Source organism: Pyxicephalus adspersus, chromosome 4 (genome assembly GCF_032062135.1).
Source record: "Pyxicephalus adspersus chromosome 4, UCB_Pads_2.0, whole genome shotgun sequence".
Taxonomy (NCBI): domain Eukaryota; kingdom Metazoa; phylum Chordata; class Amphibia; order Anura; family Pyxicephalidae; genus Pyxicephalus; species Pyxicephalus adspersus.
In genome coordinates this window covers 140498874-140512898 of record NC_092861.1, presented here as the reverse complement: position 1 = coordinate 140512898, position 14025 = coordinate 140498874, and the positions used below count along the sequence as shown (strand labels likewise).

At 39.5% G+C, this 14025-nt stretch overlaps 1 protein-coding gene across 2 annotated transcripts in view; it reads left to right on the top strand.

The window, feature by feature from the left end:
• The window catches only part of TRERF1 (transcriptional regulating factor 1), a 60443-nt gene that overhangs the window by 23733 nt on the left and 22685 nt on the right, over positions 1-14025 (top strand). For both annotated transcript variants that reach the window (XM_072409802.1, XM_072409801.1), the window contains exons 2-4: positions 10711-10829; positions 11433-12971; positions 13920-13957. In XM_072409802.1, coding sequence (XP_072265903.1) covers positions 11661-12971; positions 13920-13957 — 1349 coding nt within the window. In that variant the 5' untranslated portion in view covers positions 10711-10829; positions 11433-11660. The remainder of the gene's footprint in view (positions 1-10710; positions 10830-11432; positions 12972-13919; positions 13958-14025) is intronic.

Sequence of the window (14025 nt, the reverse complement as noted above, 5' to 3'; positions counted from 1 at the left end):
TCGTGGGGAAAAGCCGTTTGTAGGATGTAACCAGACTGTAAAAGAAAGCAGTAACAACACTGTAACCTCATGTCCAGTAGCCTTATGAATCATAATGATCATCATAAAGTTGGTTGAAAGTTCTGGGTTCATTCAACCTGGTTTGAGGTGAACATGAACCATATTTTCCATGGCAGATATACAGTGGTAGCATTGTTGGGGAACTTGCTCTTGATCCTGACCCACCAAAAGGAATGTTGTGTACTGCCCCGTGTGTATGTTGACAAGATGCTTGATGTTTTATGGTTCTTGGGGTACACGGTGGACAGCATTTCCATTGGCCACTGGTTATCAATGGTTTTTCCCTGGCACTTTTTTGCTCTGTACCTTGACAATAAGCCAAGAAAATATTTCAGTTGTTGAATAATTTTAGTTCAAATGGAGCCAAACCAAGCAACGGAACATTCAATGAGGTTTCAGCTAATAGTCTCTACCTTTGTTACAAGTGCAAGGTAAAAGTTGAGTGGAGTTTGCGGAGAGATGAGTGAATATTTATCATTTATTGTCTATAGTTGACTGTAACGGAGTGGTCAAAAGGCCAAAAGGCACTTTGTAAGTGAATACTGGATTTTTTTTTTTTGATATTCTTGCATTTTTGAAGATGGTGACAAGGTCTCTTTAAAGGACAACTTTACCATCAGTAATTCAATAAAGGCACTCGATAAAGTCACCCATCCCCAAATGCCCACTTATAGTCAATACTGTCTTTCCTCCCAGATCCAATGATCTTTCCTACAAAAAGAGACAAACCTTCTCTATGCTGTGGCCCCCCTTTTTTCTAAGCTATACTCTGAGAGAGTATGAAATAGTTTTGGCCATGACCAATTCAGAGGAATGATAACTAGATTGGGAAGAACAGAAAGAGACACATCTCTAATACAACCCAAATCCAGTCAGTAGTAGACATTTAACAATTTGGCTGAATATTTTTGACACCCCATGCTCCCTTATCTGGATATTCAATATACTGGAGGTAAATTCTTTTTGCCCCATTACCCCCCTGTCAACGTCCCCCTAAATGCCATAGGACCTTGCTTTCAAAGGAATGTATGCCAGGCCACCCTGTAGCAGGCTGGTTGTGGATGCCATGATTGCACCACCAAAGCTTTATTTTAATAATACAATGACCCAGTGCAGCACAGGAGGGAAACTGTGATCATTAGGATGCTGATTAATTGCGTTGCTGCTCAATATTAAAGCCAGAGTATTAAAATTTCTATAAGAATCTCTTTGCTCTATAAAATTCACTCTATAATGCAAAGTGATTAGAGCTTCTATGGTCCCCTATGGACTGGCCTTTCTACTCACTTTACTTTTCTATTGGCTAAAAAGTGTGGTAGGGATGGAAAAAAGGGATAAAATTCATAGAATGAGCCTGGGGTGGGGTAAGGTGCCCACGTGGGAGCATAGCCCTCGATGGTGTAATTAGGCAGCCTCTAAGTTGAAATTCATCTTACCTATTCTTTGTTACTTATCTAATTATAATTGCATTAAAAGCAAAAAACCCAATGATTTATTGCTTTACTGAGAGTGTACCTTTAATTGCTGAACTCTAGGCAAAGCTCTATCTTCCTTACAGCATCCCAACACAAGTCCTTCCTCATCCTCTCCCAAACCAATTGCTGTAATACCAATATTATATAATACAAGTCAAATGTAACTATTATACCAGTTTGATAAATGTAATTTTTTCCAATGAATACACAGCTACATATATTGGTGTTATTATCAGGCTGAAGTGCAGATGTAAGGACCCCTGGTTAAGTTATAAGGCCTTTTCATTCAGATTATGTAATGGAGAAATGACATGATTGACTTAGGGAAAGGCAGGGCATGAGCAGAGGAAATTCAAAGAGGAAGTGTCAGAAGTAAATATTTCTGTGGTTTGCAAAAGTAAATATGATAAACTCACATTCAATCCCCAGCAAGAAAGCATTTGTGCTTTTGTATTTCTCTGAATAATATCCATTGCTTTAAGAAAAAACTGGATGATTTCTAGAAGCACAGAATATAACTGGGTATTTAAGGATTTAAAGTAAAAATAACAGAGACTGTTGATCGAGGGAACATCCGATTGCTTCAGGGAATCAGGAAGGATTTTTTTTCCCCTTTTGAAGCAAATTGTACCCGGGTTTTTTTTACCTTCCTCTGGACCAACTATGTCTTATAGGGTTTTATATCTGGGATATGAATATTTCCTTAGTGGTTGAACTTGATGGACTTATGTCTTTTTTCAACCTAACTTAATATGTAACTATATATAATGCCAGTAAAATCTTATGATTAGTCTTTGCTAGATGGCTGACTTCATCCAGCTGGAGGATTGCATTAGTCCCATTCGGAAACATGGCAGAGCTCTTAGTTTTTTGTTGTCATCACATGAATGGGAATTGCAGCTTATCATAAGTTTCTTTTCAAAAAATCCTAGCAATTTGTGATATATGAACCTAAATAATAGGATGTGAATCCTTAAGGGACTCTTGAATGGTGGTACAGTGTAGCAATGCTTACCTGCATCTGTGCAATGTGTTATCGTTCATTCTTAATGGCAATCCAATGCACAGGTGTGGGTTGTCATGCAATGCAGAAATACATCTTGGTCATCTGCCAGAAATGCTACCTTTCTGGTATGCTGTGGTGGGTTATTTCAATTCATTTCATCCCAATGTGCCCCATATTGCACCTACCACAATAGTGTGAATGGGCCCCACAGCATATCCAAAACTTAACCTTTATTTTGTTTTTATTGTGGAAAGAGTACTGAATGGTTAAAACCCCGTCTGGGATTTTTGTGTCATTGACGAGATTTCCCTTTACGTTCTGTCTTGTCGACTCAATAGCAAAAGGAGAAATCACTCTATACTGAGGAAAATCCCTTCTGAGATAGCTGTCACTGCAACATATGTCCTCACTAAAAGATTTCCCCTCTATTCTTGTTCCTCACTTTCATTCCCAGTGACAATGGCCATTGTGGAGGCGGAGAAGCTACAGAATGGGGACAACAACAGCGATAGGAATCAGACAGGGTTGCCTATTCTTTCTTACAATAATACAAAAACAGTTTTGGCTATAATTACAGTTTAAGGCAAAAGAAGGTAACTCACATACCCTTCACAGTTCTTGTCCCACTTACCTTTCTGACCTGATAGAAAAATACTCCCCCAGCCGCTCTCTCCGCTCCTCCAATGACCTACTAATGCCTCACTCATAACCTCATCACACACACGACTCCAAGATATTTTTGGAGCTACCCCGACTCCCTGGAATGGTCTTCCTCGTCCTATTCGGCTTGCTCCTACTTTCTGCTCATTTGAAAGAGCATTTAAAACCCATCTTTTCAAACTTGCCCACCCATCTTCTTCTGTCTTTTGAAACCATCACTACTTCTCACCATTACATATCTCCCGTCTTATTGTGTATAAATTCCCCCACCTACTAGATTTTAAGCTCTTCGGGGCAGGGTCCTCTCCTCCTGTGTCACTGTCTGTACTCGTCTGTCATTTGCAACCCCTATTTAATGTACAGCGCTGCGTAATATGTTGGCGCTATATAAATCCTGTTTATGATTACTAATAATAATAATACCAGGGCATTTTTGTTGCCTGCAGACTTGACTCTGGAACCTTCTCTGGCAAAGGTGTTTAGTACCGTACTTTGTAGAAGGCAGGTATGGACCAGCAATAACGATATCCAGAGAATATAGCTCTGCTTGTAGAAAAGTGCATATACTGTGCTGAGTTACATTAGTTGATAGCATTAAAAGACATCCAATCAGAGCTATTTTCCAATTAATAATCAAGTGTTTGGAGATCTCAAGATCACTGCATACATGTGTATGATGGTTTTTCCCAGAAGAAAATTGATCAGAAATTCAGTAATTGATCATTCACATACATGATAAAACTTGTTACATGTACTTGTTGGTTGAACGATTTAGGACACATCAGATCATTACACGTCTGATGGTAAACTCAATAGTTGGTCCTTTACGATTGGTTGTCTGATGATTTACAATAGATTTGACTGTTTTAACAGGTTGGGAAACGCGTTCATAAGTCAAAATTGGCTTACGTGTACCAGGCCCCATACAGGACGGTTGGCTCCCCTGTGACACTGCTGATTGGCACAGTCCCATGGAGTGAGCCTCACGTTCCTCCATTCCTGGAAATAGAGTCTATTTATTACTTATTCAGTGTTACAGTTGCTAAAGTAATGCCAGGCATAAAATGCAGACACTTGGTGGCATGTACATGTCCAACATGCAAATTCCTCTCCACACACAGATATTGATCCCGTTTCAGAGCTGTAAGCTAATATTAGCAGAGTCGTCATATGGTCATGTTATGGTACAATACAGCTGTGGCAACGTCACCCATTATGGCATATCATGGGGAGCTAGCTAAGGAAGCTTTGTTTTTTCTTTAGCATATTTTGAAGAGTTGATCACATGAAGTGAGGTGTGGTTACCGTATTTCTGCCAGCTGAACTGGAAGCCAATTCATACAGGAAGGTAGATTGTTTCCTTACTAGTCCTATGACACCTAACCGAACAGAAGTTAATGAAAAGATTCCAGCAGACTGTCTAAGCCTTTATGCTTCAAGAGAAACAGTCATATAATAAGCTTAAAAAACCTAAAGGTACAGCTTGTACATGAGGAGCAACAAGCACACAATCATATATAAGTAATATTTGTTTTTTTTCAATGTGTTTTTTTTAAAATATTAGTTTATTAAGTAAATCTGTGCAGAGGCTGCTGGTGGTTTTCTCTATCTCCATTTGGACACTAGAGAGCCAAGCGGTTGTAGCTTCTTGCCTATATAAAACCTGCATGTCCCATGATGTAGTCTCAGCTCTTTATAGCAGTGGTCCCCAACCTTTTGGGGCTCGCAGACCACTAAATGCACGGATTCCAGACCGCGTATGCGCGGGGAGCCGTGTGTCACTCAGAGGGGAAGAAACACCGCCCAAGCCTGCGATGCGTATGGGAGACATAGTCCTCGGCTCTGGCCGGTGTGCCTCCCAAGCGGGGGTCTTTCTCCTGACCTCCCCGGGGGGTGGGGACCCCTGATTTACAGTACAATTGGATGGCTACAAATGAAGACAGAGCATAAATTGTAGCCACAGGTACTAGAGATTCAGGGCTTTGCAAACAAGATCAGGTATTTATGGGGACTTATTCAAGACATTTTTTAGAATCAAAGAGGGAAGAAACATCCAATTATACATCTCACATAACACATATATTGCTCTTGGAACTTAGTGGCACTTAAATAATCAGTCTTAAAATATCATAGTTTTGCAGAATTGCCTATGAAAGATATTATTTGTCAAGCTTTAGGTGAAAACTTAGGCATATTCTAACTTAGTTAGAAAATGCTGGATATTCTTAAGCCAGGAAATAAGTTTGGGGGTTCAGCTTTAACACAGGTATATTGGAAAGGGGCAATGGGGTGCTATTTACAGTATAACAGTACACTGGTGTGTAAATTAACCCTTACTTAGTATGTTTTTAGAAGACTCTTGGACAAAGATTAAAGGCCCCCTGAGGCCAGACAGTTGTTGCCCCAGATGAGCTGTACACATGGTGGCCTCTAGCCATCCAGTAGGGTATGGCCCACCAATGAACCTATGGCATGCTAGGTAGACAGTAGAAACACAGGATAGTAGAAACATTTTCTCATTATTCTCAACTGCATCTGAAACATTTGATGGAAGTGAATACTTACTAGGACTAACCCCTCTACTAATGATGGCATATATGTTCCTCCTAAATATAGTAAAAATTTAAAAATTAATAAAAAGAAAATAAGAGATCAAATCAAGAGTAGTTCATCCAGACATATACTTAACATTAATATACAGTCATCCAGACATATACTTAACATTAATATACAGTCATAGTGGAGCTCTGGTGGAATAGTTAAAAAAAGAAAACTTAGATTTGGTTATAGAGCTTACAACTAATAATGTAAGGTCTGTACAGTATTCCCCTTCATTACTCAATGGCCGACAATGCTATCTCAATGCTATCTCCTTCTAGATCTGGGTCTTCCTGCTTTAGCCATTGTTCAACCACTAATGTAATAACTCTTGTGCAAGCATATCAGTGTTACATTTCAAAAAAGTCTGTATTGTACACAGCAATGCACATGTGCCAAAAATGTATTTGCAGGAAGAGAATGATGATGAGATAGAAACACTTGCAAAGTATCTTCTGCCATACAATTCTAGATTTAAGTTCAGTTCCCTTATGTTCTTTTTGGACTAATTATCAACTTTAGGTTCTCTTGTAATACAAGCTGACCTTTCTGTGTACAACATTCAAGACAAATTCTGTGTGTTAGCCTACCTGTAATAGATTTATTATCAGCACTTTTACAGCAATACATTGATTGCATTTCCCAAAACACAGCTAGGTAGAATTAAAAAATGTCAACATTTGCTCAATGTTATTGTACGTAGACAACTAAAAATGCTGTCATTAAATTCTACCTCTGTTTTCAGAAATTATATGATTTGTGGGATCTTATTGAAGTTGAATTAGTATGTAAGAAAATAAAAAAGTATGGCTACATGGGGCTTAAAAAGTGTGAGCATAACCACAGCAGTTTAAGGTTGAAGGGCATTCCCATGTCTATATACAAAAGGCATCCTTTAGTTCTCTTCTGTCTTGCTTCAAAGTTTTGAGGTTAATTTATTTTAGTCACATGATAGGAAATAGCTTAACTCTGTCTCAAAAGGAAGTAAAATAAAGAGATGCTACAGGCATAGACATGAACCTTTTAAATCTATAAAGTGATAGAAGGAAAGGTAATACTTTGTTCAGTCATTTTCTTTTTCTGTATTTTGTATAATGCTATTATTAATATAAACCTAAAGCTTCAAGATATTACAGTGTTATCTTACACTGGGGAACGCATTTTTTGTTGAGTTAGATCTTACACTTGTTTTTTTTACTAATTTTTGGGTGGTGAATCCAGAAATGACCCCAGTTTGTTGCTATCACATCCAGTTTTTACGATACAGGGTTCCCTCCATTTTTGGCAATAAACATACAAATTTTACATACAATGAAAAAATAATGAAATAATAACTTGAATGTACTGTTTATTAAAAAAAAAAATGTTGTTCCTACAATAGACTTATTGTTACTCTATGACATTTTTTTTACAGTAAACGTTTGAAAATTAATCAGGGAAGCAGTTAACTCCCCTAGCGGTCTAATTCTGTCCAAATTTCCATGCAAAAAGCATTACAATTTTTTGGCATGGAAATTTATTTTACATTTTAGGCTGTAATTCTTAGGCATAACTCCCAAAATATGTCCAATAGTTAATAAATTTAATTAATTCATTAATAAACTTTAATAAACTGTAATATATTTTTTTTATTATAGTTTATAGTTATTTATAGTTATAGTTTATTTATAGTGTGACTCGGGTTTACCGCTTTCTGCAAGTAAAATCCACCCCGAGTCACACTCGGGATTACCGCTGGGGGGGTGGGGGGTAAGGTAAAAATTTACGCTTATAGCTTTTCCTGGAGTGTTCAGTGTTAGGACAATCCCGCGGGATGCTCCAACAATAGTCAGCCATCATATGTACATCCCATATACCCTGATACCGTCCTTCCATGACCTTCAAATCTTGGTGGAATCGTTCACCTTGCTCATCACTGACTGCACCAAGGTTTTCCAGGAAGTTAGAAAGATGGCTATACAGAAAATGCACCTTGATGGTCATATTGCAACCAAGCATTTTGTAGCTCTCCAAGAGTTTCTAGACAATTTCTGTGTAATTATTTGCTCGTGTGTTTCCAAGACAGTCCTTGACAATGGCTTTGAATGATAACCAAAGCATTATTTTGACATTGTCCTGATGAAATGTTCATCTTTGATGAGCTGCCGAATCTGTGGACCATCAAACACACCGCCCTTTATTTATTTATTTATTTCAAATGACAGGCTAGGAAATGCCAAAATTAGGTACTTGAAACGTTCTCCTTCAGTTGGCAAAGCTTTAACCAACTGCTTCATCAGACCCAGTTTCATGTGCAGAGGTGGGAATATAATATTCTTTCTATTAACAAGTGGCTCATGTAGAATGTTCGGATCACCTGGTTTTAGGACGGATCTGGGAGGCCAATTCCTTTCCACCCAATGCCTCTCACAAGCTCTGCTGTCCCACATGCACAGATTACAGGGATACTTGGTGTATCCGCGTTGCTGAAGAAGGAAGCATACCATTTTAAGGTCAACACAGATGACCCAATTGTGTTGGTGATATTGCAACAACTTAATGGCCCTAATTTATTAAAGCTTTCCAAGGCTGGGGAGAATACACTTTCAAAAGTGAAGCTGGGTGATCCAGAAACATGGAATGGATTTTTAAAAATAATTTGCTATCCTGGACTATTCTGGAATCCTGGACCAGATCCATTCCAGGTGTGCTGGATCACCCAGCTTCACTGATGAAAGTGTATTCTATCCAGCCTTGGAGAGCTTTCATAATTCAGGGCCAATTACTCTTTTTATGGCTTTTTCACAATAAGAAACTGAATGGCCAATTGGGACTGACCTAAATATATTGCCATTGTGAAGGAAGACACACTTTAAGCTCCGCTTTGAGCTATCGAATAGTTATAGATTGGAATTCCCAATTCCTCCATTAAACCAGGTATGTTATGGCAATACACAAAGCCACTGTCAGTTCTAAAGTACTGCAGAAATGCAATTTCTCTGGTTTGAAAATACGATACCTTTTTTCCTTTTCCAAGTAAGTTTTTCTCACGCAGTCTTGATGCTAGGAGTTCTGAAGCCTTCTTCGATGGTCACAAATCACGTGCCAAATCACTCAACTCATGCTGATCAAATCCCTTACAAACAGAGTCCTCTTCAATTTCAAACTCTTCATCATTGTTGTCACCTAGTTCATCATCATAAATATGTTCTTCAAGGGAGGGTAGTGTAACAAAAACCAGCACAGGGATTTCATCTGAATGAGCCACTGGGCGTATAGCCGATGGTAAACTAAGATACTCTATGTTACATTTATTTTTCTTGTTATATCTTGAAGTTTTCAGAATACAAAAGTAACAGTCACTGAAATACCAAATGGCATCTTCTCACGTGTTCCCTTTGTCCACATCGGTAAACCCTCGACACACTGTTCGCACACCTTATGAGGGGCCCAAGACTTATCTTGATTACCAAGTTTAACTTTGAAATACGCCAAATAGGCTTGCTCTACAAATGTGCTGATGTTCACCCTTTGACTGGGAATGGTGAAATTGCCACAGATATAACAAAATGAATCAGGGTTGTTTAGGCACTTACAACGAGAAACAGCAGAGCCAGACATGATCTGAAAGAAAGGAAATACGTGTGTAAGTAGAAAATAAATTTTACTTATTCACTACGTAGAGCAGCGCACAACCTCTGACCGCACTGTCTTGCATGTAAATGAATAGACTATACAAATCCACGCTACAGTAATCGCATTAATATAACCGTTAGAGAAAAAACCTGACGTGATAGAAGAAAACTAACTGCACTTTCAGAATCAGCATACCTATTTTAGTGTAAATAGGCTAAAAATGGTTCTCCACACCAAATGTAAACTTTTTGCACATGGTGTTGGAGCTTCCACATGGGTAATATGTTCTTCTTTCATGTGACAGTGGCTGGATCTGGTGATTGGCTGTACAGCTCTGCATATAGGGAGGTCATCTATACCTGAAAGTGCCATTTATTCATACTGCTTGATGGAGCAGATGGGGACTAATGTGAATATAAATGTCAGTGGGTGGGGGTTTGTATTACAAGATAACTTATCACTTTGCCCAGTATAGTAATGACATACCTAAACCTAATCAATCAGTCCTTTCAGCCACTTCTCATCACTATGTGTTCATGTGTTTGTCTGTGCAGAAGGAGGACAGAAGAGGTGTTGACACATGCACCAATGTTCCCAAGGAGAAACAGTGGGGGATTCTCCCAGTGGTTGGCTATTGGACATTCTTTTGAGCCATATTTACCTGTTGTGGCCGCTCTGATTCCATGGCCAAGGGTATGGATCAGGAAGGTTCACCAACTTTTTAAGCTGCTGTCATTGGTGGCTCCAAGTACTGTACATAGACAGCCCTTCTATTACTGGGAACATTATAACTGACTGTTCATTTTTGGGATCATGTCTTGGCCTCCACTGTCTTGTGACACAGTGAAATGGTATTCTATTGAGTGTTGGCTGCTATCACTGGTCAGTGAAATAGTGAGACATAGCAAAACTAATGGCACTTTGTATTCAGTCAGTGTTCTAGAAGAGTTGCTCACATTCTGGTTCGGGGAATGACCACGCAATCAGTGATATCAACTTCTTGAATTTACTATGGAGACAACTAAGAAGTTGGCTTGATTTATAAAGAGCCAGCCAGAACTTGTGCAGATAAAGTAGGGGCGTTGACCTCCTTGAATGTGCCAACTTGATTTTAAAAGAACCAGGCAGAACTTTGCAGCTCCGCTCCTGAACAATAAGAAACATGAATAGTAATTGTTCTATACTAGGTAGTGTTCTGATGTATTATCTGAAAGGTGATCTTGGTAGCTTTGGGATGATTTTAATTGGTTTTGTATTATTTTTGCCGAATAATTCATTTTTAATTTTGTTTTCTAGGCCTTACATCTGTGTATGGGTTCCAAAGAAAAAAAGAGGAAGACCAGAAATATACTTTTGATATGATCTCATTCTTCAGCTTTCAGATTATGTGATGACAGGAACATACTCATATTAAGGTATAGTATGGTTTTCCTGGCATATTTTACTGTAAAGAAATACTTTTTACTTTAAATTAAACTAACCTTATCTGTGGATTAAACATATATTCACTGTCAGCAGAATATGGTGGCTGTCTAAGAAAGTTTTGCCTGCCAATGGCATTTGGCTTGGCCCACAAAAATTTGCATGTGGTTTTTGGATTCTGTTGACCATATCATGGCATGTAATGTGGTGTCAGGGCAACAAATTAGGAGGCGTCTCATTGCTAGGGTGCAATGTTCCTCTATTGTATGAAAGTTCAAACTTTATCAGGTCTTTGAAATAATTAGTATGCACTGGATGCTGCCTGCTCCTTCCTATGTCATATTTTCATTGCTCTTTACTACAGGTCCACAGGTACCACTAGGTACTACTGGTTAAATCATACCTTTAAAAACATTAAAGAGAGGAATATACTCTTTGGCATTATGAGTATTTAGTGGAAAGGAGGTAAAATCTCAGGGACATATTTTAGAGACACAGACAGCAGCAAAGACTCAAAACTAAAAATAATGTTCTTTCTGAAGCGCTGCTTTTAAATAGGTCCCCTTTTGGTTATGTATTGTGTTTTCTCTTTGCAGATGGAGCTTCAGTTAAAAGTTTTGTTCAAGGCTTATCCTCTGCTGTGTGAAGATGCCACGCCGTGCCTGTCTGAAGATCCTCTGTATTTATAATTGCAAAGAACCCTTCATCCAAATAAATGGGCACTCTCAATACTTGACTGCACTCTTTATTACCACTTACATATCTCTCAGGGACGTTCTCCTTTATGGGCACTGCTGTCACCAAGTCAGGGAAGTCCAGTCACCATGGAAGATCAGCAGATCTACAAGACTCACCTTGCCACCAACAGCAGCGATAATTTTTATTATCAAGAAATGCAACATCAACCCAGCAGCCAGGTGCTCCACCACAGTTATGACTCCGTAGACATGAATGCCTCTGAGTCATCTTCCTCGTCCCCCCACTTATCTCAGGACTCCAGAGATGTCACTTCAGGAGCTCAGGTGGAAGTGTCCAGGCCACCTCAGTGGACAAACGCCGGATCTGCAAATCACAGTCGGGCTCGGAATGGTTTAAATTGCTTTGAACAAAGCATGCAATGGAATTCACAAAATAATGGATATCAGGGATATTATTCACAGCTTAGCAATCCAAAAACTACCAGTGGGGCCTTACACAAACTGGACTCTTTCACACAAGTTTTCGCACAGCAGAACTTAAGGATTCATGCCATGTCTCAGGGTTTATCCCAGCCGTCACCACTGCTGGATGCCGACAGCACGCTCAGGCAGCTGTTGTCATTCAAGGCATCTGGCGAGGATCAGACGCAACCTACTGCCCTTGATAGGTACTCTCAGGTCTCCCAGCAGATGCACCAGGGCTTGGCAAACCAGCCTCAGAAGCATTCGTTACAACAGCCTCAGTCAAATTTTTATTATGAGTATATGCAGAACCCTTCCCATGCATCATCGCAGTCTTTAATGCAGCAGGGAAATCAGTTCAGGCAACAGGTGCAATCCCACCAGGTACTGCAGCCTGCACAAGAAACCCAGCAGATGCAGTATTACATGCAGCAGCATCAAGGAGGGCAGCAGAGACCTTTAACTCAAGAAATACACACACAGCAGTTTCATGGTCAGATGTCTCAGTATTATCCCATGCAGTCTACAGAAATGCATCACAACATGCAACAGACTCAGCAACATCACTTGCAGCTCCAGCAACAGACATATAATGTAGATTGTGCAGCAAAGGCCGATAATTACCAGCAGGACCATTCCCAGAGCATGCAGCTAATTCAGCTGGGCTCAGTCCCGCAATATGTGTACCAGAACTCCCAGATGCGTCGCCATCCTTACAAACAGAACATGAAGCCACAGCAGCATTTACAACAAGAGGTCAGCCCACAAAAGCAGTATAACATGGACAATCAGCAATCAGTTCTCATGGAAAGTCCAGTGGGACTGCCCAGTGCAGACCAGTTAGATAGCAACTACAACCAGGAGGCTTTGGGGATTTTGGCCAACACTACTCACCACCAAGTCTTAACTGCAGACAACACTTACATGCTTGGCAACCAAGGTCTACACCACTCTCCTAACACAGCTTGGCCACAGGTACTGGGTGTCTGTATATTTTGTATATGGTATCAGTGAAGGTCTTTAGACCTGCAGGTCAGGGATAGCTAAGTAGCTTGCATCCCTAGTGAGGATGGCACTAAGGAAGGATAACTGGTCTTTAGTGGAATTCTGGGCAAGATCAAGCAAGTAAAGTCTATAAAAATCAGGTCAGCATCTCTCACAGTAATGAGGGCAGTGCCTGTATGACAACTACTGGAAGGTGACAACCACACTGCCCACTGTAACCAATATTGATTTTCTCCACCTGCTTGGTCCTAAGCAGCCTGAGCTCTCATAGATGATATGGTGGAACATCTTCTTTTAAAATCTAAACTGGAAATTTATTTATGAACATATAATAATGTAGGCAATACAACTTAATTCAAATTTACTTTTATTCTTTTTTATTTTTGCTGCCTATTTCCATGCATGTTAAGGGCAGTTTCTGGGACACCTTATTAACCTAAGTTTATGTTTTTGGAGGTGGTGCCTGGTGGAAACCCACATGTATTTGGGGAGAACATGCAAACTCTGTGCAGATAGTGATACTTTTTATTATATATTTTAGGGGACAAACTTTTAAAAACACCCAGCGCCCCATTTATAATGAAGAGCACTGCAGCCTGTACCTTGCCACCTTGTCACCTAAGCCTTGGAGCCTGTTGTGTGTATCTTACAATTATTTCTAAAACAGAGGAAAGCAGCAATATGGCAAATGTGCCTTACTTTTTTTTTTTCTAATTACCTCCTCTGATTTGAAGTCTTTAATGTCCGCTGTTTGACACCCAGCGTGGGGGAGCTGCAAGACTCAGGTTCCAGTTTCCTCATATAGAAACATTGGCCAGAGGGCTGATAAAAGACAATGATATGTTACAGTTACTGCTTATAATATTTCTAAATTTTTCTCTCCAGAAAAATGACATGAGTTCTTTTCTTTTTTCATAGCTTGTTTCAGATGGACAGACTGTCTCCCCAAATAACAGGTAATTGTGTATTTTGTACCACTACAGTACAGGCTCTCATTTCACAATTACAAAGTGTTTTTTTCCAA